The sequence below is a fragment of the Delphinus delphis genome, chromosome 6, assembly GCF_949987515.2.
Source record: "Delphinus delphis chromosome 6, mDelDel1.2, whole genome shotgun sequence".
NCBI classification, from domain to species: Eukaryota; Metazoa; Chordata; class Mammalia; order Artiodactyla; family Delphinidae; genus Delphinus; species Delphinus delphis.
The window spans coordinates 2426391-2448931 of NC_082688.1; the positions used below are offsets into that span (position 1 = coordinate 2426391).

Genomic DNA, 22541 nt, shown 5'->3' on the forward strand with positions numbered 1-22541 from the left:
TTTAATCTGGGGGAAAACTGACATCTTAACAATATCATCTTCCAACCCACAAACATAGTATACACTTTCATTTATTTAGGTCTTTAGGTCTCAGCAACGTTTTGTAGTTTTATCATAGAGGTTTTAGAATTTAGGAAGCTTGGGACTACTGCTTTTTTCAATTTTTTTTTTTCCTGCCTTATTCTCTCTTTCTTCTCCTTCTGGGATTCCAATTATACCTGTTAGACCACTTGATATTGTCCCACATGTCTGAGGCTCTGTTCATATTTTTCAACCTCCTTTTCTCTCTGTAATTAAGAGTGTATAACTTCCATCGAACTACTGAATACTTTCAAGTTCAATGACTCCTTCCTCTGCCATCTGCAGTCTTCTATTAAACTGATCCAGTGACCGTTCATTTGTTATCATGCTTTTTGGTTCTAAAATTTCCATTTGGCCCTTTTCTATAGTTTCTTGTTTCTCTACGGAGGCTCCTCATCTGTTCATTGATTTGGTGCATGTTTTCCTCGAAGCCCATATTTATAAAAGCTGCTAACTGTGACTTCTAAGTCATCTCAAGGTTGGTTTCCCTCGATACTGTTTTTTTCTTGAGTATGATTCACTTGTTCCTGTGTCTTTGTAAACTTGATGATTTTTTTTCATTGGACGCTGGGCGTTATGAATGATTCATTACAGAGATTCAGATCCTACTATTTCTTCTGGAGAGTAATACTTGTTCTGACAGTTACCTCGGTTGGTTGTACTTAAACTTCAAACTCTACCTTCCCTGCAGTGGGCAGCAGCTGAAATGGCTGCTAAATCCAGTTTCCAGCTGCGACACTTTTTGCTGGAAACCTTAGGGACTCTCCTGTGTGTGTGAGGTTTAGTGGTCAACCCAGGATTTAGGTGGATTCTATGAGCAGATGTGAGCCTGTGGGTCCCTCCCTGCCAGCATTCCCTGCCTAACTTTCTGCCTGTTCTGCCACCCCCAATTCCTTTCCTCTGGCACCACAAGCCAGTGGATTGGGGATGCCCTCATACAAAAAGACTACAAGCGCTCGATCCCATCCACAGTGAGCAGCTCTTGAAGAAACAGTGGGTTCCTCCGGGTAACAGTAAGATGATACCGTCCCCCCCTCCCCCCCCCCCCCGTACTCACAGAAGGAACAGGACTGAGACACCAGCAATACAGCCCCAACACACGTCCACCACCATGATCTCAGCTGCTCTTCTATCTCAAAATCAATGAAGACAAGAACAGCCATTCACGCAGGATCAATTTTCGCCACATTCACCTCTTCTAATTGACACAGGGCACTGAGGTTAAAAATAGGCAGAGCCAGAAACACCAGAGAGAGAGAGAGCTGTGCTCTGGCATCTGAACTTGGGACAGAAGAATCTCAAAAATGCAGACCCAATCACTGCTCTCCATTCTGCAAAATGTCTGTTATCCAGAGCCTGTTGAAAACTTGTGGGGGAGGGAGGGGTACATCGGGAGTTTGGGATAAACAGATACACACTACTATATATAAAATAGATAACCAACTAGGACCTACTGTACGGCACAGGGAACTATACTCAATCTTGTAATAACCTATAAGGGAAAAGAATCTGAAAGATAGATATAGATGTATGTATAACTGAATCACTCTGCTATACACCTGAAAGTAACACAACATTGTCAATCAACTATACTTCAATTAAAAAAACAAAACAAAACACCTTGAGTAGTGAATGGCCAGCTTCCTGCCTGTAATGTCCTCACTTTACCGCTGTCTGCAGGGCCTCATCATAGAGCCATGAGGGCACTCATAATCCCACTGTCTACATTTACGATTCTTTTTAATTGTGAAAATACTCCCCAACCATTATTTAATTCAGGTCAGTGAACACTAAGAAATACAGGTTCATGCATATTACACAAAATCATAAAACAGCAGCATTAAAATTTCATCTTGTGCATGTTCCCCATTATGGGAGAAGGGGAAATAAAAGAAAAAGCAAAGACGTGGGGTTTAAAAAAAATGAAAACAAAGTCATAAAAGTAAAGTTACACATATTTGTTCAACTCAGCAATTAAGATGAAAAGACCATCGGATTTGATTGGCTTCATCGATACTTATCCTAAGACCAATTCTGTGCCGGTAGGTAACTTGTGGAATCTGGGGGGACACAGAGATGACAGAGGCACCAACGGACTCTGTCCCGTGGACCTCACAGTCCAGATGGGGAGACAGACAGGGCAGCAGTTACGGCTGAGACGCAGACCCTTCTAAACTGGGGCAGTGTCATTTGTGTGGGGTGACAGGCTCTGGTTCCCAGCAGCTCTGTCCCTTTGGCGAACATCCCATGGAAGTTCCACTGTTACCCAAACTCTTCGCTAAGGCATCGCCTCCAAGTGTGAGTCTCCTGAACAGGGCAGGGGATACACTCCAGGTCTCAGCATCTGCTAAAGCTGGTGCGTTAACGCTGTGACCAGCTGTGCCCAGTGCATCTGACGGCCGTGGCCCTTGAATGGAGGAAAAGGAAATGACAGGTGTGGGCTCTGGAGTGGGGGAGGGGTGCAAAATGAGGTCCCCCGAGCGTCTGAAGTGTCCTGGAGTGCAGGGCGGTGACATGGAGGTAGATCCCATGGGGTACGGATCCCGCTCTGTTTCCTCCCTGCAACACGAGCTTGATGACCACCCAGCTCTGCCCTGGCCCTCAGAACCGGAGCCAGCCCCCAGCAGCCCCTGCACACCATCCCACGGCAGAGAGGCAAGGAGTCTGGACCCCCATCTGGGCCTGGTGCACTCACCCCAACCCCCAGCCCAACCTCCCACAGTCATTGAAAAGGACCCCAAGGCCCTGAAAACACCCGCAAGAGCCTCTGAGTCACCCCAGCGGGAGTCCATCACGGCAGGTGGTCTCGGCTACACCCCGGTTCTTTTCCCATCATCACTCGGACCAACAGAGCCTTGTCCTGGGGTTTCAAGTTATCAGAGGCTGGGTTTCATGGAGAAACTACATGTCCCCACCATGCTGGAAACACCTGTGTACGTAACCGTGCTCGGTCAGTGCTGGACCGCAGGGCTGCTGGGTCCCCTTCTCCTTCAGCTCAGGCCGGGGGCTCTCGGGGTGGGAACCTGACTCTCCCAAAAGTGACCCCCGTCGGGGGAAGCAGTCAGGCGAGTCCGAGATGGATCCTCAGCCCTGCCAGTGTCTGGCTCTGCAACTCTGGGCAGGAGAACCTAAGCCTCGGTCTCCCTATCTGCAAACTGAGAATAAGGCCAATCCCCCGGTAGGGTCATTGGAAGGACCAGCCTCAAAGGAGACGACCAGCAGAGGCCCAGCATACAGTAGGTGCTCAATAAGTGACCGTGGCCCACCACCCCGTGGGTGAGAGGGGAGGGTCAACGAGACGATACTTAGCTCAGGGGTCCATGCTCGATCAACAGACACCGGCAGCATTAAATACCTCGGATGTTCTGAAACGCATCAGACTAGACAGTCGGGAGCCGGGTGTCAGCACTGATGTGTCCTTGGTAGGTTTCAGAGATCGCCCTTCTCTGTCCATTTGTCCAGGAGAGAGCGGAGGACAATGTGCGCGGGGGAGTCCGGAACCACGGTGGGGACGTGCATGCCTGCTCAAAGATGAGCCTCCCGGCCAAGCCCACGCCACCGCGAGACCTCAGCTCGCCCTTCAGCTGGACGCCACGTGGATGCCACGGCCTCCCCAGCCCCAAGCCCACGTTCCGGGACAGGGACCTCCCTGCCGGCCTCCTCTCCCCTCACCCTTTCACTCCCGCTGCTTTCCGGCAGCAGCTGAGCTGACAGATGCTAAATCCCCCAAATTATTCTGGTCCTGACAATGGCCCGAGATCCTCCAGGAGGGCCCGAGCGTGGCCTGCTGCCCTCCGGAGACGGCAGAAAGCTCGCCTCCCGCCGAGACCCCACGGCCCGCCCCCCGCCCCAGAAGCCTCGCCGGCCTGTCCCAATTCTGGTACAGAAAGTCAGCTGCTCAGAAGAGCCCCCCGCCGCCTATGGAAAATCAAAGAAAAGCCAACAAACTCTCCACTTTCTGCCTCTGGCGAGCCTCTGTGTTTATGACGGACATAAAATATCGCTACTGACAGATGCGATACGCACTCTGGCCCCAGGCTGTCTGATGCTGGGAAGCAGGATCCCAAATCGCCGTTAAACTGTTACTAGGAAACCAAACCTGACATCTCCCGACCTCCGTCCACACCACGCAGTGCGGGCGGCAGGGAGAGGGGGCTTCAGAGGGCCCGGAGAAGCCAGCTGTCGGCTGGATGGGCTGCACGTGGGGACAGACAGACAGATAAGGCGCTGCTAACACTAGGGAGGTCGGCCTCACATGCCCTCAGCGGCCCCTCCCCCCAACAGTCGAGAGAGGGGCTGCTCTCCCTACAGATGGGGAAAGCAGGGCCCAGAGAGGGCAAGATGGTCCCCCAAGGTTGTAAAGCCATTTAGGGGCGCACCTGGAGAAAGAGGCGGCTACCAGATTCCCAGAGGGGGCCCGGCTCGTCCGGCAGTGTGCTTCCGGCCATAACTCACCCTTTTCCAGGGACTCCTTCTAAGCAGAAGAGTCTTCCCACCGTGAGCCAGACTTGGTCACAAGGATGAGGCCCAGAGGACTGTCCTAGCCAAGCAGCAGCTGGCTCCTTTGTCATGTAAAGTGTGCTGTGCGACCGCAGGCCGATCACTTACCCACGCTGAGCCTTCATTTCCCCAACTACAAAATGGGGGCGGGGCCACCCACCTTGCAGGTCCGGAAGGCTGAGATAACAGGGCAAAACTCAAGCACCCGGCCTGGCGCTCAGGGGGACTCACTGAACGGCACCTGGAACCACGCCTGGATCCTTAATATAAGAACAGCAGATGTCCAGGGCCTCCGTGGTGTGCGGGGCCCAGCTCAGGTCACCTGCCTCTTCTGTGCTCTGTTCCCTCGAGGATGACCCTCGCGGGGAGCTTTCCTCTGGGCCGTGGGGGACAAATGCAGGAAGACGAGGACAGCACAGTGACGAAGATAATCCTGGTGGACGTTGTCATCTTCTGGGGAAGGGGCACCTCCTGCAGCTTCTTGGAGGAGGTGACCTCCGGGCTGGGTTATGTAAGAGGAATAAGGGTTTGGCAACCAATACAGCACATATTATGTACATGACAGGGTTTTTTATCGTTCAATCCAACGTGTCATGCTTATTCATTTTTTAAAGGAATATTTCTTAAGTGCCACTGTGTGTCAAATCTGTGTTGAACACACGGGAAATAATGTAAGAAGGGCCTAGTCTATCCTCACGGGGCCCTGGAAGTCAGTATCAGGAGAGTGATTTGGAGAGGACTTTATTAGACAGACTTTTGGCCACAGCCCAGCTGGTTCCCGCTTTCTTCTCGAAAACAGTAAAGTGAATGCGTACATCCTTCCACACTGGCCTCCCCACCCTACAGAGACTGTGCGAAATCTGACCCCAGAATCGCTGTGACAGCCTTGTCCTCAAAGGACCCGGGGTTAACTAGGTATTAAAAATACAAATGCACGTTAAGTCTGTGTCGTACCTGCTGGCCTGCATAATTTAAATATTTAGCCAGGGCAGAGTGGCAACCGGGCATCTGCTCTGCGTTCATTCAGAAGGGCCCCTGTGCTCTCCCTAGCACAGAGGAGGAACAAGCTTCTTTCCTGAAGTGCTGCAGGTCAGGGTTTCAAGGTCAATGAAGCCCTGGGCCCCCACAGCAGCCAGGACCTTGCAAAAGTGCACAGGCCCAGGTACCAAGGAGCCGAGATGTCCCTGGAGGGCAGGGCAGGGAGCCTGAGAGCCGTGGGGCGCAGAGCCCAGGGCTGTCATTTGCACCGGCTGCCTCCGTAACCAGAAGAGGGGGGAGCTACGAGCCTGTTTACCGCTCGGGGTGAGGATGGGCTGCCCTCTGGCCAACCGACAGTCCTGCAGCCAGCTCTGGGAGGGCGGGGGAGCATCGGGCATCTTGTTCAGGCCACAGGGGCAGGAGAGCCACTGGGCTGCACACACACGGTGACTCTGGGGCCGGCACGGCTAGCCCTCAGGTCCTGAGTAACAGACAGCTGAGACCCAGACTCTCCCAGGACCCCAGCCCAAAATTAGGCAGTGGCCGGCCTGGTGGGGGCGGGGACAGGTTTCCTAAGTCACGTTTTGGCAAATCCTATGCACTTTCCATCCCCTTCCAGCAACACCTCCTCTGGGAAGCCCTCCAGGTGTCCTGGCCTGTCGAGGTCTGAACCCAGTGGACACCGCCTGGATAGCTCCTGTGGGGCTTAGAAGAGCTGTAAGAATCAGAACTGCAGGGCCCAGGTCACCGCAGGGCCCTACCAGACAGCCCTGGGGCGGAGAGGGGGGTCAGGCAGGTGGCCTTCTGAGTCAGACCTGCTTCAAGTCCCCTCTGCCCCTCAGCCACAGGGCTCAGTGTGGGGACAGACCCCCGTGTGCTCCGTGGATGCTGGATTCGTTCCCTCCATCTGGCCGGTCCCAAAGCCGGGCCGGGCCTCCCAGACTTCCCGTGAGGATGGAGAGCACCTCGACAGGGAGGCACACAGCTGGCGCTCGCTAAGTGCACACTGTACAAATGAAGGCCTGAACGGCCAGAGGGGAGGCAGCTGGGCCGGTAGACGGGGTGGCCCTGTCCAGCAAGGACCATGGGAGAGCCGAGGCCTGCCCGTGCATGGCTGTCCCCACCTCAGCCGCCCGGAGCCAGGGCGCCCGGTCCGGGGAAGCAGGCTGCAGAGCAGGGGGGAGACCTCTGCGGCATCCAGGGCTCAGGGGACCCTGCCCGTCCCTGTCCAGCCAGGCCCTGCACCAGCCTGAGGAGGGCGGCCACCGACACCGCCACTTTGGGGGCTTTACTGTCAACCCCCTTTGGGCCACGGTGGGGTCCGTGTTCTACACGAGGCGGGCTTTCTGGTTTGTTTGTAATGGGGCTGTTTCTGTCTAGTCTGCTTTCAAACTCGTCCCCTCGGAGAAGCAATCCTTTGGGAGAAACACGAGACGCCCCCAAACCCAGCGACCCGTCCAGGCCTCGCCTTGGGTGTCCCCCACACGTGCAGGTCTCCCGCTGGACACTGAACTTTCACACGAGGCGGCGTGAACGTAAGGGAACTTCCTTTGTGGCTGGGAGCCGCGGGCGGGCAAGGTCACCGGGTGGGGTGGGCGTAGGCTCTCCTCGACCGAGGGTCACCGTCGGGCGGAGCGACAGCTGCCCATCCCCTGGAGTAGGGGGCCGGCAGGAGGGGCGTGGCCTCCGCCCTCCCAGCAAGCGGCCCCCACCCCCGGACCTGTGCACGCCCACCTCACTCCCCAGGGACCAGGAAGCCCAGCTCCAAGAAGATGCCCCTTGAAAGCGGCTTTGACTCGGGGAAACTCCTACATTTTATGCATCTTAAAAAATTACCCCGACGATGCTAACACGACGCCTTTAAAGCTGCGAAGTCATCTTATGATGTAGCAAGGCGCGCAGCTATACATCTACGGATAAATTATATTCCCTGCCGCGTCACGACCGCATTTGTTTAAGCCTGAGAATCACTTCAATTCCGAGGAAAGCGAAACCGGTGTTAAGGAGCGGCCTCCCACCGTGGCTCCGTCAAGCTCGAGGTGCCCCACGTAGCATCTGGGCCAGTGCTTTCACTCCAGAGACGGGGGAAGTGAGCCCCGAGAAGGATCGAATGGGCCCAGAGAAAGACAGAAAGCCACCATGTGCGGCCGAGACGGACGCGCCCCTGCTGTTCCTCGGCCTGCGTGATGCTCTCTCTCCAGCCGGCAAGGATAACCTTGAGGTGCCCCCTCCACGCCGGGCGCCCCCCAGCACTGAAGCACACCCAGCTGGGGGGTCTCTGCAGGCCTTCTGATGCAGGCCGCGCCTTCCTGGGTATGAGGAGGGTGGTCCTTCCCAGCACGTCCCAGGGTGCTTCGACGATTCCGCTTTCTTGCAAACACCTTGCGGTGTCTCAAACCTGCCACGCCTCCCCGGGGCGGGCCTTGGCAAGGCTGCTCCTTCCACTGGGACGCCAGCCCCACCCTTCAGCCGATTCCCACTTGGGCTCCAAGACTCAGGGGTCACCTCTTCTGAGAAGCCTTCCCTGATTTCTGAGCTGGCGTTCACCCGGCCCCACTCTGGACTCCCGTGGTGAGCTGTCTCACGAGGGTCGTTTTTCTGTGTGCAAATCTCGCTCCCAGCCCCTGTGTGGGGGGCTCCCACAGTGCAGATTCCTAAACCCTGGCCCACCCAGGAGTCGGGCAGGTATGAGAAGGTAGGGGGGCAGCTCCAGGTTCCCGGGAGCACCTGGAAGGAAGCAAGGGGTAGCGGGAGGGACAAGCCATTAGGCAAATGCAAGGTACTAATCGTCAGGGCAGTTTAAAAAGAGGCCTCTCATGTGGGGCTCAGTTTGCTTGATGAAGCGTTTTTTAAGTGGCGCTATTTTGTGTTAATTTTTTCAACCAGCTGCTCTATTATCTGATTATACATTATTCAAGGATCTCAAAAGTGAGCTCAGAGCGCTAGAGAGCATCATCTTAGTTCAGCATCGTCCATTCAAAGGCAGGGGACTCTGCGCTGGTCCCCGGAATGCTGCTCCGAGACCCGGGCTGCCCACGTGGGGCCCCTAAGCCTCACGTGGCTGCGCGCTCGCAAACGTGGCCAGTGGACGGACCCGGCTCCCATTCTGTACGAGAACGTCAGCTACTTCATTAATGATCACGTGTTGAACCAGACGATACACTGGGTTCAGTAAAAATACATTCTTAAAATTCACTTCACCTGTTTCTTTTTTCTCTTTCTGGTGCAGCTACTAGAAAATGAACAATCGCACAGGCGGCTCATGTATGATTTCTCCTGGACGGCGCTGCCATGGCCATTTGGAAACCGGAGACAAAGGCCACGTCCTTGGTAGACCGGGAGGATGGGAACCGCTTCCCCTGCCTGGGCGCTCAGGGTGTGCCCGCTGGGCGCTGTGCTACCGCAGTGTAGCTGACACCGCGTGTTACACACAGGGGAGCCGGGGCGCAGAGACTGGGTGACCTGCCAAAGCCCACGTGGTAGGACACGCCAGGGCCGAGGCCCCAGGTCTGCCCAGAGACGCCCTTGGCTGCTTTGGGAACAAGGCAGAGGCTCCTGTGCAGCCCGGTCGGTGCCCCTGCTTTAGGTGGGTGGAAGGGGGCTCTCCGTGTGGAGTGGCGTCTCGGGGGCTGAGGCTGCAGGGCCCTCAATGACCCGCCAGGGTGACACTGGGGGGCTCTGAAGACACGCCTGGTAGGAACGGCGCCTCTAGCGAGGATTCTGAGGGGCCCACGCGGGAGAGCCACATCTCTCCTCCAGCAATGCCCACGCTCGCCCCTCGCAACCCAGCACGCTCCCCACTCCCCACTCCCGCTGCCCATTTCCAGAAAGTGCACAGTAACCAGCTGGTGGCTGAACAAATCCAGACTGATCGACTGACTGAACGGAGAAGGCACTCTCGGGACCACGCACAGCTGGCGGCCCCCACTGGTGCCCAGACCCCCCACCAGGCTCGCCTGCGGAGCGTCGAGGGGCCCCTTAGAAACGCGAGGTGATCATCCTTTCTGACACCTGGCCAGAGCCCAAAGGAAAGAATTAGCCGGTTCTGCTCGAAACGTCACTCCCCGGCTCCCTGGCGCTGCCTGGCTTCAGATCCGGGCCAGTGCCCCGTTCCCTGCCCCGGGGAGGCCAGGGAAGAAATGACATTTCTGTTTGTGTCTTGTGAACTGCCATGATGGATAAATATGAATCCCAGGTCCGCAGAGACAGGACGCTAGGAAATCTTGATTTTCAGTAAAAGGAGAAGGGGGAAAAAAGCATGAAAAATTTATTAACCTGGAGCCTCTGGGACGAAACCGCAACTTCAAGACTCAAATTCATTCCCCTCCCCTATTAATGTCTGATTTACGTTTGCAATAACTGCAGCCATGAGGAACTCACTGGATTAAGGAGGCTCTCTCTTAATGTCATGGAATAATATTATTGAACTGTGTGCAAAGCCGCACATCCCCCAGGCTGGCTTCTCCGTGCGAGAGGAATTCCATCCTGTGAGAGGTCAGACACAGGCAGAATAGACCGAGAAAGGGGAAAATGGGCACCCGGGCTCGCTGGCCAACTCACCGCCCAGGAATCCTCCAAACTGAACGTGAAAGAGCCATTGGGACGGGCTAAGCGGGGGGCCTGGCTGGTACAGAGGAAGCCGCACGAGGGCGCCGTGGGCCCCATCATCCTGGAACCCTCAGCCTCTGCTGACCCCTCGTGCATGTCTCGGGAGGGCACAGACCCCCAGCCTCAGCTTGGGGGTGACTCGGGAGAAATGGCAGATCAGGTCCCGGCACTCAGCACTGGGCAAGGGGCTCCCCGGACCCTGGGGGGGGGCACTGAGTTTGCATGGTGGGGAGGTGAGGGTACAGGCTCGGGGTAAGACGGCAGCTCTGCCGCTCCCTCGCTGAGTGACGTGGGCCAGTAGCTTCCCTCCCGAGGCCTCAGTTTCCTTATCTGTAAAGCGGGGGCCCCCCTAGAACACCCCTCACGAGGAGACTGTGGGGCGGAGTGGGGCACAGAAGGAGATGAACATTATTGCTTGGGATGCGCTGTTAGGCCGAGGGCACGGGGTGCCAGCTGCTGGGGGGGGCGGTGACATGGAGATGCAGGGACTGACCTCGGGAACCTTCCGGTCTATCACAGTGCACCCCACAAACACCCCAAAGGCCACACAGGGGTGTGGGTGCTCTGTGATGCGTGGGGTGTGAGTGAGGATGCTGGCTGGGCGGGCGGATGGACGGAGGGTGAGAGGCTTCCCAAAGTGGGGGGCGCTTAGGCCCGGACTTGGCAGACAGGGAGAGGCTCTCCACGGCGGAAAATGCCAGGAGGGCGGGTGGGAAGCAGCCCCAGCGCGGAGCTCAGCCAGCAAGGGGGCTGCAGACGGGGGGGACCCCTGGGGGCCTCCCTCCGGCCGTGCCTCTCTGAGCCTCGGCTTCCTCACCCCTTACGGGGGGTGGGCAGCCACGCATGCAGCCCCGCGCCTCGGGAGGCCCCGTGGGTTGGAGTGCACCTTTCTCGAAATTTTCCAGGTCCCCCTCTGATTCCTGGGACCGGGCAGTAGCACCTAGGTAGGGAGCCCCAGGCCCTGGTTGGGACTCGTGTGGACCCTGGGCCCCATTTGCCCCCTCAGGGTGCTCTCCACCCTCGGACCCACATGGGGTCGACCAGGTGTCCCGAGGATCGCCACCATTCACACTGGGGTCAGCCCAGTTTCTGGAAGATGGGCTGGTGGCAGCTATGCCCACTGGCCAGTGAGTGTTTCACTCACAGATCACATAATGTTGGGCCGCCAGCTTGCTGCCCACAGGCTGATTCTTCAATGACTCCAATTATTTAAATGGACAGAGATCCTGCAAAGAATATCCCATATCCTAGAAGCAGCCTGGACGGGGGCGTGGAACAAGCCGGGGGCTTTGAACAGCGAGTGCACAGCAAATCCCGGCTCTTACTCTGATTATGATTCTTATTCCCAGTCTGTGCTGTAAGACGAAGGAGAGAGAGGCCACGAGTCTTCCCAGAAGGAACGGCCGTTTATCCGGGAACAAAGACAGGAAAGAGGCCCCCAGGGGCAGGAATCCGGGGAAGAGGGTCGTGGGCCTGCCAGGTCAGGAGCCACGTGGGACAACCCCACGGCCTGGGCAAGCCCATCATCTCCCGGGCCTCGGTCCCCCCCCCTGCAGGATAGGGCGGCCCTGCCAGCTCCACGCCGCCGCCCCTTCTCCGAGCAGCAGGCCACGTGACCCCACCCCCGGCCACAGCTGACCACACAGAACCCAACCATCTCTTCTGGAAGAGCTGCCGCCCAGGGATTCCTGCCAGTCCCTGGGGGGCTCCAGGACCATAAGGTGAAACGGCCGGGGAGGGGCAGCTGGACCCAGGCTGCATGAGATGGTGCAAGAAATCCTCGGAGAGAGGAATCGGGGGGACCCGGGGCAGGCAAAGACGGGGCCTTGGGAGAAGGGGAGACGCCCCAGTGGCTTCAGGTGGCCTGGCCTTGGCCCAGCCCCAGCCCGTGTCAGGCCACGAGACAGCCCGGAATCACCATCTGCCTTTGCCTGTAACCTGTGCTCCAGGGGCCCCAGCTTCTGGAAACGCCAGCTCTCTCCCATCCGCAGCACAGCCTCCAAGGGCCGAGCTAGGACACCTCCCCAGCCCCACTGCAGCTTCGATAGAGAAGCCCGGCAAAAGCCAGCCCTCGTCACGCCTGAGCCTGGGGAGGAGGGCCGCAGCCACGTCACCAGCAGGCACGCTGGGAGCCTCCTGGAATGTGGGGTGAAGAACCGCGCATCCTTCCGGCAGGGGAGCCACACCACCACCCCCGTGGGGACGGCCCGTGCAGACGGCCGAGACCAGCGCCCGTCGAGGGGGCCCGCGTGAAGCCCCGCTCCCCACCCTCCCCCTCCTGCCTCCTTACTCTGCCAGTTCCTCCAGGCTGCGGTAGACGTCATCGTCATTCTCCGCGGTCTCCTCCGAGGGGAAGGGCCTGTGGGAGAGGAGACGTCAGGGGAGTGAGCAGGTCTCAGTGGCACCGCCGCCCTGGCCGGGCCCCCAGCCTGTGGTCCACCACGGGACCCCCCGGAGCGAGCGCAGGAGCAGGCGGGCTTCTGTCCGCTCCCTCGTGGAAGGAAACAGGGTGCACGTTATGTGGCTGTGTGACGCAGGACCACCCAGATGGACGTGCCTAGAATGAGGACCCCACGCCCAGCTCGGCCCCGGACACCGGAAGTCGGTCCCTCTGTCCAGGTCCCGGCATCCCTGTTGGCAAACGAGGGAAGCGGGTCAGGGACAGCAGGAAGCTTCCGTCCGCGCAACTATCCTGCTTCCACACGCCAGGGGGACCCCAGACACGGGGATGTGGGCTCCCCTGGGCATCCTCGGCGGGGAGCACGGGAACCTGTCTTTAGGAGACAGAGAGGGTGGGCCGTGAGCCCCAAACTTATCTGGACTTGAGACCCTTGTTTTCCATGAAAATCTCCCAGTTCTGTATTGGGGGGATGCCCAGGGTCCCCGCAAACTCTGTCACCCCAAAGACGCATCTGGGAGGAGGAAGAGAAGGGCCCAGGAGTCAGAAAGCTTCCCGCTGGTGTGGGGAGGGCGGCATGGCAGGGGCGCCACCTGCAGACGGGCGTCTACCTCGGCAGCTCAGAATCCGTGGGAGGGGAACTCACGGGGAGGAAAAGGGGGCTCCCTGGAAACGCAGGGTCTCGGGCCGCACCTGTCACTACTGCAAAGTGAACCTGGGCCTGACTCCTGGGAAAGGGGGTGGAGCCAGCCCACGCTGCCCAGGTGCTGGGGGCCGGCCAGTACAGGTGAGGAGTGTTAGGGCGTGAGATGCAGGTGACGCAGGTCTGGGCGCAGCCGGGCTCACGGGAAGGAATGCAGGCGCGGCACCGGCCCCAGCCCCGCCTGCACGTGGCACGTGCTCGCGGGGAGGGTGGGTGAGCCCACCGGCTCTGTCACCCCGAACTGGGGTCTCATCTGGAGACTGACATGAGATCCCAGTTCACGAAGTGGAGGAAAGGGGCAGGTCCGCAAGCGGAACAGCGCATTCTGGGTAAAGACGCGACTGGGGTGGAAATGGGAAGGGCACGCTGTCGGCACCATACCCACACCTGGCCCTCCCATGCCCACCACCAGCACAGGGAGCCCATGCAGCAGCCCTTCAAGGAAATGGGCTTCCGACACACTCTCCGGGGCTCCCCGGGGTGCCCTGCACACCCACGTGCAAGCGCCCACTCCTGCCTCTCCCGCAGGGACCTGCAGACGGGTGCATGGTCCCGACTAGGTTGAACCAGCCCACGCCGGGCACAGAGGCCAGCCTCCAGGAGGACGGGGCCGGAGGGGTGTGAATGCTGCCAGGAGGAGGGAGCTGCCAGCTCGTTCGAAAGCAATGGGCCCAAATTAACCACCTCCATGGAGACGAAAACGCCCCTTTGGTTGAAACGAGCATCTCCCCATCTCCCAGGGCACGGGTTCTGGTAGGAAGTCTGTTATTAACGATCTCACAGGAGACCCGGCTGGCAGCCTCCTTGCTGTGGGTCAGGCTGACGTGCTCAGCAGGGCAGTCCAGTGGGGATGGACGCCTGGACCCTGTAGCTTCCACTACCACTCGGGGCCTGTGCTCCATGGGGTGGGGTCCTGCGGAGCCCACTGAGCCAGCAGCTGGAGGCCTGGGTCCTGCCCAGCTCTGTCACAGCGTTGCATGGCCCTGGGTCTGAGGTCCCAAGGCAGACCCACCAGACCAGGGGTCCCCATCACCTGCGGCTTCATGGCGGTAGCTCATGGCACAGCCCAGCCTGACCTCTCTGTGGGGGGCTCCCCCTCCTCCCTGTGGCTCTCCCCCGCTTCCTCGCATCACCACGACAATGGCATCCCCCACTGGGCATCATGTGGCAAGAAGGAAGGAGGACAGATGTGTGTCTTCGGGTCACAGGGAGAGCTGCAAGCCATCAAGACGCCCTGGCCCTCGGCAGACGAGGGACCCTCACTGACCAGCCACGGTTCCAGCCAGGAAACCACTCCCACGATACAGGAGAACCGGAAGCCGACCCAGATCCCACGTGGTTGACGGGGTGCTGGAACCGAGCTCTGGTTTCTTCAAAGTCAGTCGAACGTCAGTCACCCCGACTGCCGAAGGTTCCGGCCCCCACCCAACTGATCACAGGAGATCTCAGGTCAGGCTGAGACGTGACTGCAGGACCCAGAAGTGGAGCGTTCCCCCAAAACCACTCCCTGACCAGCTTTCCACCAGCTTGACCACTCTCTCAGCCTGGGTCCACTTCCACCTAGCACGGTGCCTGACATTAGAGAGGCATGGATGGACGGACGGATGGATGGATGGATGGATAGACAGACAGATGGGTGGGTGGGTGGATGAATGGTTGGATAGATGGATGGGTAGATGGATGGACAGATGGACAGACGGATGGACAGATGGATGGATGGGTGGGTGGGAGAACAGGTGGGTGGGAGACGGATGGGATTTGTGGGTTGATGGACAGATGAATGAGTGAGTGGGTGGGGGCATGGGGGTGGAAGGATGGATGGGTGGCCAGGAGGACAGGTTCAGGGGGGGTGGACTCGTTGGGGAATGGATGGGCGCACAGATAAATGGATCGTAGATATTCTCAAGCTGTTCTCAAGCTATTCCAAAACAACAAGTGGCAGCCTCCAATTAGATACAAGGAAGCATTTTCCAGAAGCGCTTATGAGAAGCCACGCAGAGGTACCCGAGTCAGCCCTGAGCTGAGACTCTACAACCCTGACCCTGACTTAACCCCAAGGAGACGCATTGGCACAGAGGGCGTTTCTGGGGCCACGTTCCAGCTGTAACTTCAAGCCCGAGAGGGGCTGGAGCAGGTGTGACCCTCGGGTCACTTGCCACAAGGCCTGGCTCCACCCTCCCGTCTCAGGCACCCGCTGATCATCCAGACCCCACCGCGCAGCATCTGCCAGCCCCGCCATCAATGCCCCCCTCCCCGGCTAGACCAGAGATCCAGACGTTCATGGTGGAGCTCATTTGTTCTTGAAGAGGAGGGGATGAGAATCAAGTATGCAGAACGGCACAGAAATGCCCGTGGGCCAGACACCAGAGTGAGGCCATCCGGGTCCTCAGGGCGGGGGGGCCGGGGGTCAGGGCGCGGCTGGGTTCCTCTTATCCCATCAGACCCTTCCTGAGGACGCATTTCCTCGTGCTCCGCTTCTGGGAAGCCAAGTTTCCCACTCGCACCACTGAGGGAATTACAGGGATACCCAAGCCGGAAGCAGAAAAGCTGCCACGTGCCAAGAAATCCCCAACAGAGTCCATGCGCCAGGCTGCGTCAAATCCACCCCAGCACCCCGTCCCCCCGGGGGGGCGGGGGGCAGGGATGAGAGGCTCAAGCCACTGCTTCAAGGTCCCACCAAATTACGCCTCCCACCCTGAGGTCAACGTGAGCATCCGGCCGCTTGGCCGGCACGGCCGTGTGTGGGTAGGACAGTGACAGTGCCAGTGCCAGAGGCTAGGGGCGTCCCCCGCTAGAGGAAGAAGGCCCCAAAACACGGCACCCTAAGGGAGTGGCTGAGCCCAACCGCTCGAACAAAGAGCAGAGGGGGGCACATTCTTACGCCAAACCACGCCTTGCTCTCCATCCCCCATCCATTGGGTGGTCCCTGGACACCTGCCCTGAGCTGGGCTTGGGGGCTGCCACTGTCACTGCTTCAGGGAAAGGCGCAGCCTGAACGCAGCTCTGGGATCAATAATCAGCCTCTGGTCCTTGTCTGCGGGGCTTCTTTGAGAATCTGCTGTAAAACCATGGCCTCTGCAAAGTGCCCGCGTGCGTAGCTGTGCGTACGGCCGCGTGGGGACAGGACACGTGGTCGGGAAGGGGGCAGACCCGATGCTCCGGGGTCATGGCATGAAGGTGGCGGACACAGGTGCACGCCAGCTGGGACCCAGGAGCAGTCGGATGGGGACACTGGAAGACCCTGCACGGCGGGCAGCAGGCCCGATTTATAGGACAAGAAACCCAGGAGCCAACGAGAGGACCCCTTGGGAGGAGGCGCCAGGTCCCCGGGTTCTGTGTGTTGGGGGAGAACTCGCCCAGCTTCACCTCTTCCCAGGCTGTGCTGAGGGACTCGGGGCCTGGACACAGGGTTCCAGGGCAGTGCAGCCCACTTGTCGGCACTGATTTACTATTTTTCCAGGCAGCAGCCTGATTTTCATGCGCTTCAAACCCAGCTCCGGTGCAGCACTCAGTGTGCCGACCCCTCCTGCTATCTGGCAGCGGCCTCCCCTGCGTTATCCAACCCAACCCAGGGCTCCACCAGGCGGGGCTATGTGGTGGCTCCCGGGCCTGCTTCCCTGGGGGTCCCTCCACCCCAGACCAGGGAGCCCCAGGCACACAGCAGGTGCACATCTCATGACTGTGCTGTCTGCAGACGGCCCGCCAGGACAGAGAACGTTGCTACCTAGAGCCATCACTCTACACCCTGGCAAGAAGCCAAAACAGAGACCCCCCCCCCCCCCCCACTGCCACTGTCACCTTCCTTTTCAGGGAGACCTTGTGGAGGGAACTAAGAACCAGGCTTCGGCAGGTAATAGATCTGGGTTCCAATCCTGGCTCTGCTGCAGACTCGCTGTGTGACCCTGAGCAGGAAACTCTCCCTCTCTGAACCTCAGTCTCCCCAACTGTAGAATGGGGGCAGTAGTCATTGTTAAGATTAAATGAGATCGGGCTTCCCTGGTGGCGCAGTGGTTGAGAGTCCGCCTGCCGATGCAAGGGACACGGGTTCGTGCCCCAGTCCAGGAAGATCCCACATGCCGCGGAGCGGCTGGGCCCGTGAGCCATGGCCGCTGAGCCTGCGTGTCCGGAGCCTGTGCTCCGCGACAGGAGAGGCCACAACAGTGAGAGGCCCGCATATCGCAAAAAAAAAAAAAAAAAAAAAAAAAGATTAAATGAGATAACACACGAAAGCCTCTCAGCCCACGTCCTTGCTCCCAGCAAGTGTGACAGCCTGAGTCACTTTCCCTCCCCTTCTCGGGGGCTCATCCCAGGAGTCCACTTCCAAGTCCAGGGCCTCCGACTCAGGCAGTCCCCACTGTCCCCACGGCCTTCTGAGCAGCAGCCCCAGTGGGCCCACCCCGGGTTTCCGTGACAATTAGGAAATGCCCCTCACCCAGGTGCCTCCAGCCCTGCCCCAGGCCCGTGGGGTCAGCACCACCACGGGGTCCTCCAGCCCACCCTGCTGAGGTCGTTCTCCCCGGGGGCCTGGAAGAAGAACGGCATATCCAAACAAACGCTCATATTCAGGAGGTAAGAAAGCTTCGGGCCCGACCACCGAGCGCCACGCAGAGAATCTAGGACGCAGGGTTTATTTTTCCACGCTTCAGATGAAAGCGACCCGGGCCCAAGACGGCTCTTCACTTCTCCATCCTTCACTTGGCGTGTGCAGGGAGGAAAGTGGAAATTCAACTCATAGAAAAGCGCTCCCTGCAAAGTGACCTCCAAGGTCCGTGTTCGCCAGCAGCATCACAGAGGAGCCCCATCGGCAGATGCCCCTGGTCCACCTTGGCCAGCCCGGGGTGTCCGAGAGAAGGGGCAGAGCCTTGGGTTCCCACCCTGGAGGGCGAGACCAGCTCACGGCCCCCAGAGAGCAGACTCGGCCTCAGAGGGCACCTGTCCTGCAGGGGTGACCACCGCCCAGCTTGCCCCGGACAAGGGAGTTACCAAGGATGCGGGAATTCCAGGGCTAAAACTGGGACGAGCCGGCCGCCCCAGTCGTGCATGTGGCGGACAATGGTGCCCCATTTACGGCGCTGGCGCTACCTGGGAGCCCTCAGAGGTCGCTCCCCCAGTCGGGCAGGACACAGTTTCCGAAAATGGCCTGAGAATTAGGTGAGGTGGGCCTGCGGAAGGCCTGGCACGGGGCCTGGCCCCGGGACACTACTGGGTTCAGCCTCACCTCACCAGGGGTGACGGGGGCCCAGGCAGTTGCTAGGTGAGCAGGAAGAGAGCAGGGTGGGCGGGAGGGATCGGGAATACCCGGCCCACAGGGCACTGGGCCACACCCCACGACGTACCACTTTGCCAGGGAGCCGGCAGCCAGGAAGACTTCAAAGGCACATCAAGCCGCAGCCTGAAGGCCCTGGCAGAGGCCCATTTAATTATTCAAAGAGTCACCTGGGTGCCGCCTGCTAATTGGCAGGGAGGCCTTGAAGCACTGGATTTTGCTTCTTAAAAACGGCTCTCCAGCTCAACAGCCCGACCGCCCAGACACGCAAGGGATCATGTCCCTCTCTCCAGCCCACCACACTCCCATGCAGACGGGCCACCGTATCAGGGGCTGCGACGGGCCCCTCCACCCACTCCCACCACGAGGGCCACACAGGGCTAAAGGGCATGGGGACGGCCACAAAGGTATAGACGGCAGGAGGAGGAAAGGGAAACCGGGAGGGCTTCCCGTAGGAGATGCCGGGGAGCTGACTTGGAGAGCAAGGTCTAATTTGAGTTCAGAGCTCCAGCCCTGCGTCAGACAGACGGGGGGCTGGAATGGGCCACACAGCTTCCTGGCCCCTGAGCTGGCCAAGGGACCTGAGTTAACTCACCTGTAAAATGGGTGAGTTAAAAATAAGCCACCTGCTTCACACACAGGCCGTGTATGACGCTTCATGACGTGCAGTGTGGCTGTGCCCTCCCACAGGGCCTGGCCCGTAAGGAGGTGAGGCGATGGTCAAGATTTAGGGGCTGGAGGAAGCGGCCTGGGCAGAGGTGATCACACCAGGCACACTCGGGGGTGTGTGGTCTCAGACAGGCTGGGGCAGAGCAGAAGCAGCTGAAGGGCCAGGTGGGGCAGGAGTCCGATGGGGACCAAGGCGGAGGGAGGGAGCGATGGATGGGCCGGCCCAGGTGCCACCACCAGGACCTTAAGCCCAAGTCAGCACAGAGGTAGGAGGTCTCGAGGTCCCCCTGTGACGTCTGCAGAGGCAGTCGGGGGACGAGGTGTGGCCGCGGCTCCAGGCGACCGGGGGAGACCCAAGTGAACCCCCAGATGCCAGCCAGGCGGTTTCAACCCTTGCTTCCAGAACCCTAGTGAGGCAGAGGGGGACACTGACCTTGGGTCAGGAAAGAATGGTTTGTTTCCCGCCATCCCATTGTCTGAGAGAGGGAGGGGCCTGGAGCTGCTGCTGAGACAGAGGAACGCGGTTTCTCAGCAGCTGCGATGCTCAACTGACTCTTGACTTTCCGGCCCGCTTCTCGGAACGGCTGCAGTTTGGAGCGGAAAGGCCAGCGGATCAGCGGGGCCGAGTCCCCTGCAGCCACTCGGCTGTTTTCCTTTCATGCCACCTTGACCTCTTCCCAGGGGACACCTGCCTGGCCTAGACGGGAAATCCCGGCGGCCTGCCAGGGCCCCGCCTGGATGGAACGCTCTAGAAACGGCCATCGGGGAACGAGAGGCATCACAGAGAGGCCACACAGCCAGCACGGGGGCTTGCCAGAGCCACAGCCCGTACGGCCCGCCCCGCAACAGCCTCTCTTTCCAGCCCAAGGCCCAAGGCCACTTGCAGCCCCGTTTTCACCAGCAGACTCTGCACAAAAAGTTTCCGCACTGCTCACTCATGCGCCAGGGTCCCTTGGCCACGCCCAAGCGCAGTCGGGGCCCCAGGGGATGGACGGGGCAGGCTCGGCTCCAAGGAGGAAGCAGGCCGGGCAGGCGGGTGGCTCTGGCCAAGGCTCCAGAGCCCATCGGCTGCGGGGCGGGGATGGGGCCCCCCACCAGGGCAGCTCTGAGCACGCATGGAAAGCTACACCCTGGAACACCCGGGCGGCTACTGGAAACGCTCTTCCCTTTTCTCCTTCTCCACGTCCAAAGCTGTCTGCTCCCCGAAATGCCCCTTCTGGCCCTGTGAGGCCTGTAACAGCAGAGCAGGGCTGCAGCTGCCCCCTGACCCTCCCCCTGCTACCCGGTCACGGCCCGGCCGCACTGGACACGGTGACAGTGGCCCGTCTGGGTCACATCCGGGCACAGCAGTGAGAGTCAGAAAGAGAAGAACCAGTGGTTGGCTGTGCCAGGTGGGTGTCCAGTCCACACTGCTGGCTCTGGACGGTAAACCCACTGGGACGTGTCAGAAAAGCAGACCTTCCAGGCTTCCCTGGTGGTGCAGTGGTTGAGAATCCGCCTGCCAATGCAGGGGACACAGGTTCGAGCCCTGGTCTGGGAAGATCCCATATGCCGCGGAGCAACTAAGCCCATGCGCCACAACTACTGAGCCCACGTGCCACAACTCCTGAAGGCCGCGCGCCTAGAGCCCGTGCTCCGCAACAAGAGAAGCCACCGCAATAAGAAGCCTGTGCACCGCAACAAAGAGTAGCCCCCGCTCACCACAACTAGAGGAAGCCCGCGTGCAGCAACGAAGACCCAACGCGGCCAAAGATAAAGAAATTTATTTTTTAAAAAAGCAGATCTTCCTCGTAAATACATGAAGCCTAGGAGACTAGCTGGGGACCCTCCTCAGGGATCTGGGGAGACCCGGAGTGGGGGTTCTGAGAGACCACCAAGCCGCTGTGTGACCTCAGGCAAGACCCCTCCCCTCTCTGAGCCACGTTCTCCCACCTCCGAGAACAGATGGTGGCTGGGGGGCTGGGGTGTCAGAGCTGGAGGCACTCCTCTCCCCTCCCCCCACTTCCTGCCGGTCTGCTGGGAAGTGAAGGGTCAGCCCCTGGCCCTTCCACCAAGTCCTAAGAAGGCCTCTGCAGGCCCGCAGGGAGGGTCCCTCCCCTTGGTGGGTCCACCAGGACGGAGAGGGCAAACCCGGGCCTGCCTGCAATCACCCCCTACCTTCCCATCCCCTCTGGCCGGGGCAGGCATCACTAGTCGATCTCTGTGGCAGAGCTGGGGTGGGTGATGCTCCAGCTGGAAGACTGGTCTGCGGACTCCGGGTAGAGAAGCAGGTCCTCTTCCTGGGGCAGTTCTGGCCAGCCCTCCACCTACTGCCCAGAGGAGGGGACTGTTCCAGGGCAATCGGGCCAAGCCCCTACCGCCCGGCTGAGGGTCTGGGGTGGAGGTAGGAGCACACACACCCTGCTGCAAGGACACAAGTGAAACCCAAGCCCTCCCCCCAGTTCACAAACGAGGGGCCCAGGAAAGGCCTCTGGATGGGGGTGTCCTCGGGTTTCCCCGTCAGTCATGACAGCCCCCCACAAGATGGGGATTACCGTCTCATCACAAATGAGGACACCAAGGCTCAGAGAGGTAGAGAAAGTTGCCCGAAGAGACCAGCCAGGAAGTGACAGAGCCGGGCTTGGAGCCAGGACTATTCCCAAGAGGGGTCAGAGCAGGGAAGAAACCCAGGCGGGAGGAAGCCTGCGTTCCCCGCCCCTGCCCAGGCGTCCGGCAGCATCTGCGCTGCAGCTCTTGGTCATCCAGAGGGACTGACCTGCCAAGCGGGTGGGTGGGGTGTCACTCCCTGCACCGCCAGCCCCTCCTGTGGCCTATCAGGTTCTCGCTCCCCTCCCCCGAGCCACCATCTCTCCGGCCTGGACACCCACGGCAGCCCCTCACTGGTCCCAGCCTCCACCCTGGAGCCCCTGCAGTCCACACGGGGCCAGCAGTTTCTAGACAAAATCTCAGAGGCCACTGCCTGCTGAAACGACCCCCAGGGCTTCCCCTCACACTCAGAGAGACCAGAGACCCCCCACCCTGCCCAGCCCTCCCAACACTATCTTCCTCCCACCCCCGGCCCCTCTCCATCCCACAGGGACACCAAGCACATCCCCTCCCCGCCCCCACCCCCCAGCACCTCTGCCTGGGCCTCCGATGCCCAGACCTGTCCACACTGGCTCTGCTCACTCCTCGGGGGCCAGCCAGATCGAGGCCATGTCCTCGGAGAGGGGCACTGACCACTGCATCTGAGGGCCTCCGTTCCTCCCTCTGCCGCCGTAGCCTCAGACTCATCCCCCTGGAGCAGGTGCACACGACTGGTGACGGTGCAGGGCAAGGTGCGTGCCAGTGTTTGGGCA

General features: G+C 59.6%; 1 protein-coding gene across 5 annotated transcripts in view; it reads right to left on the reverse strand.

Annotated features, from left to right (window-relative positions):
* VAV2 (vav guanine nucleotide exchange factor 2) overlaps nucleotides 1–22541 on the reverse strand; it is a 180274-nt gene that overhangs the window by 49626 nt on the left and 108107 nt on the right. For all 5 annotated transcript variants that reach the window (XM_060013837.1, XM_060013838.1, XM_060013839.1 and 2 more), the window contains exon 4: nucleotides 12458–12526. In XM_060013837.1, coding sequence (XP_059869820.1) covers nucleotides 12458–12526 — 69 coding nt within the window. The remainder of the gene's footprint in view (nucleotides 1–12457; nucleotides 12527–22541) is intronic.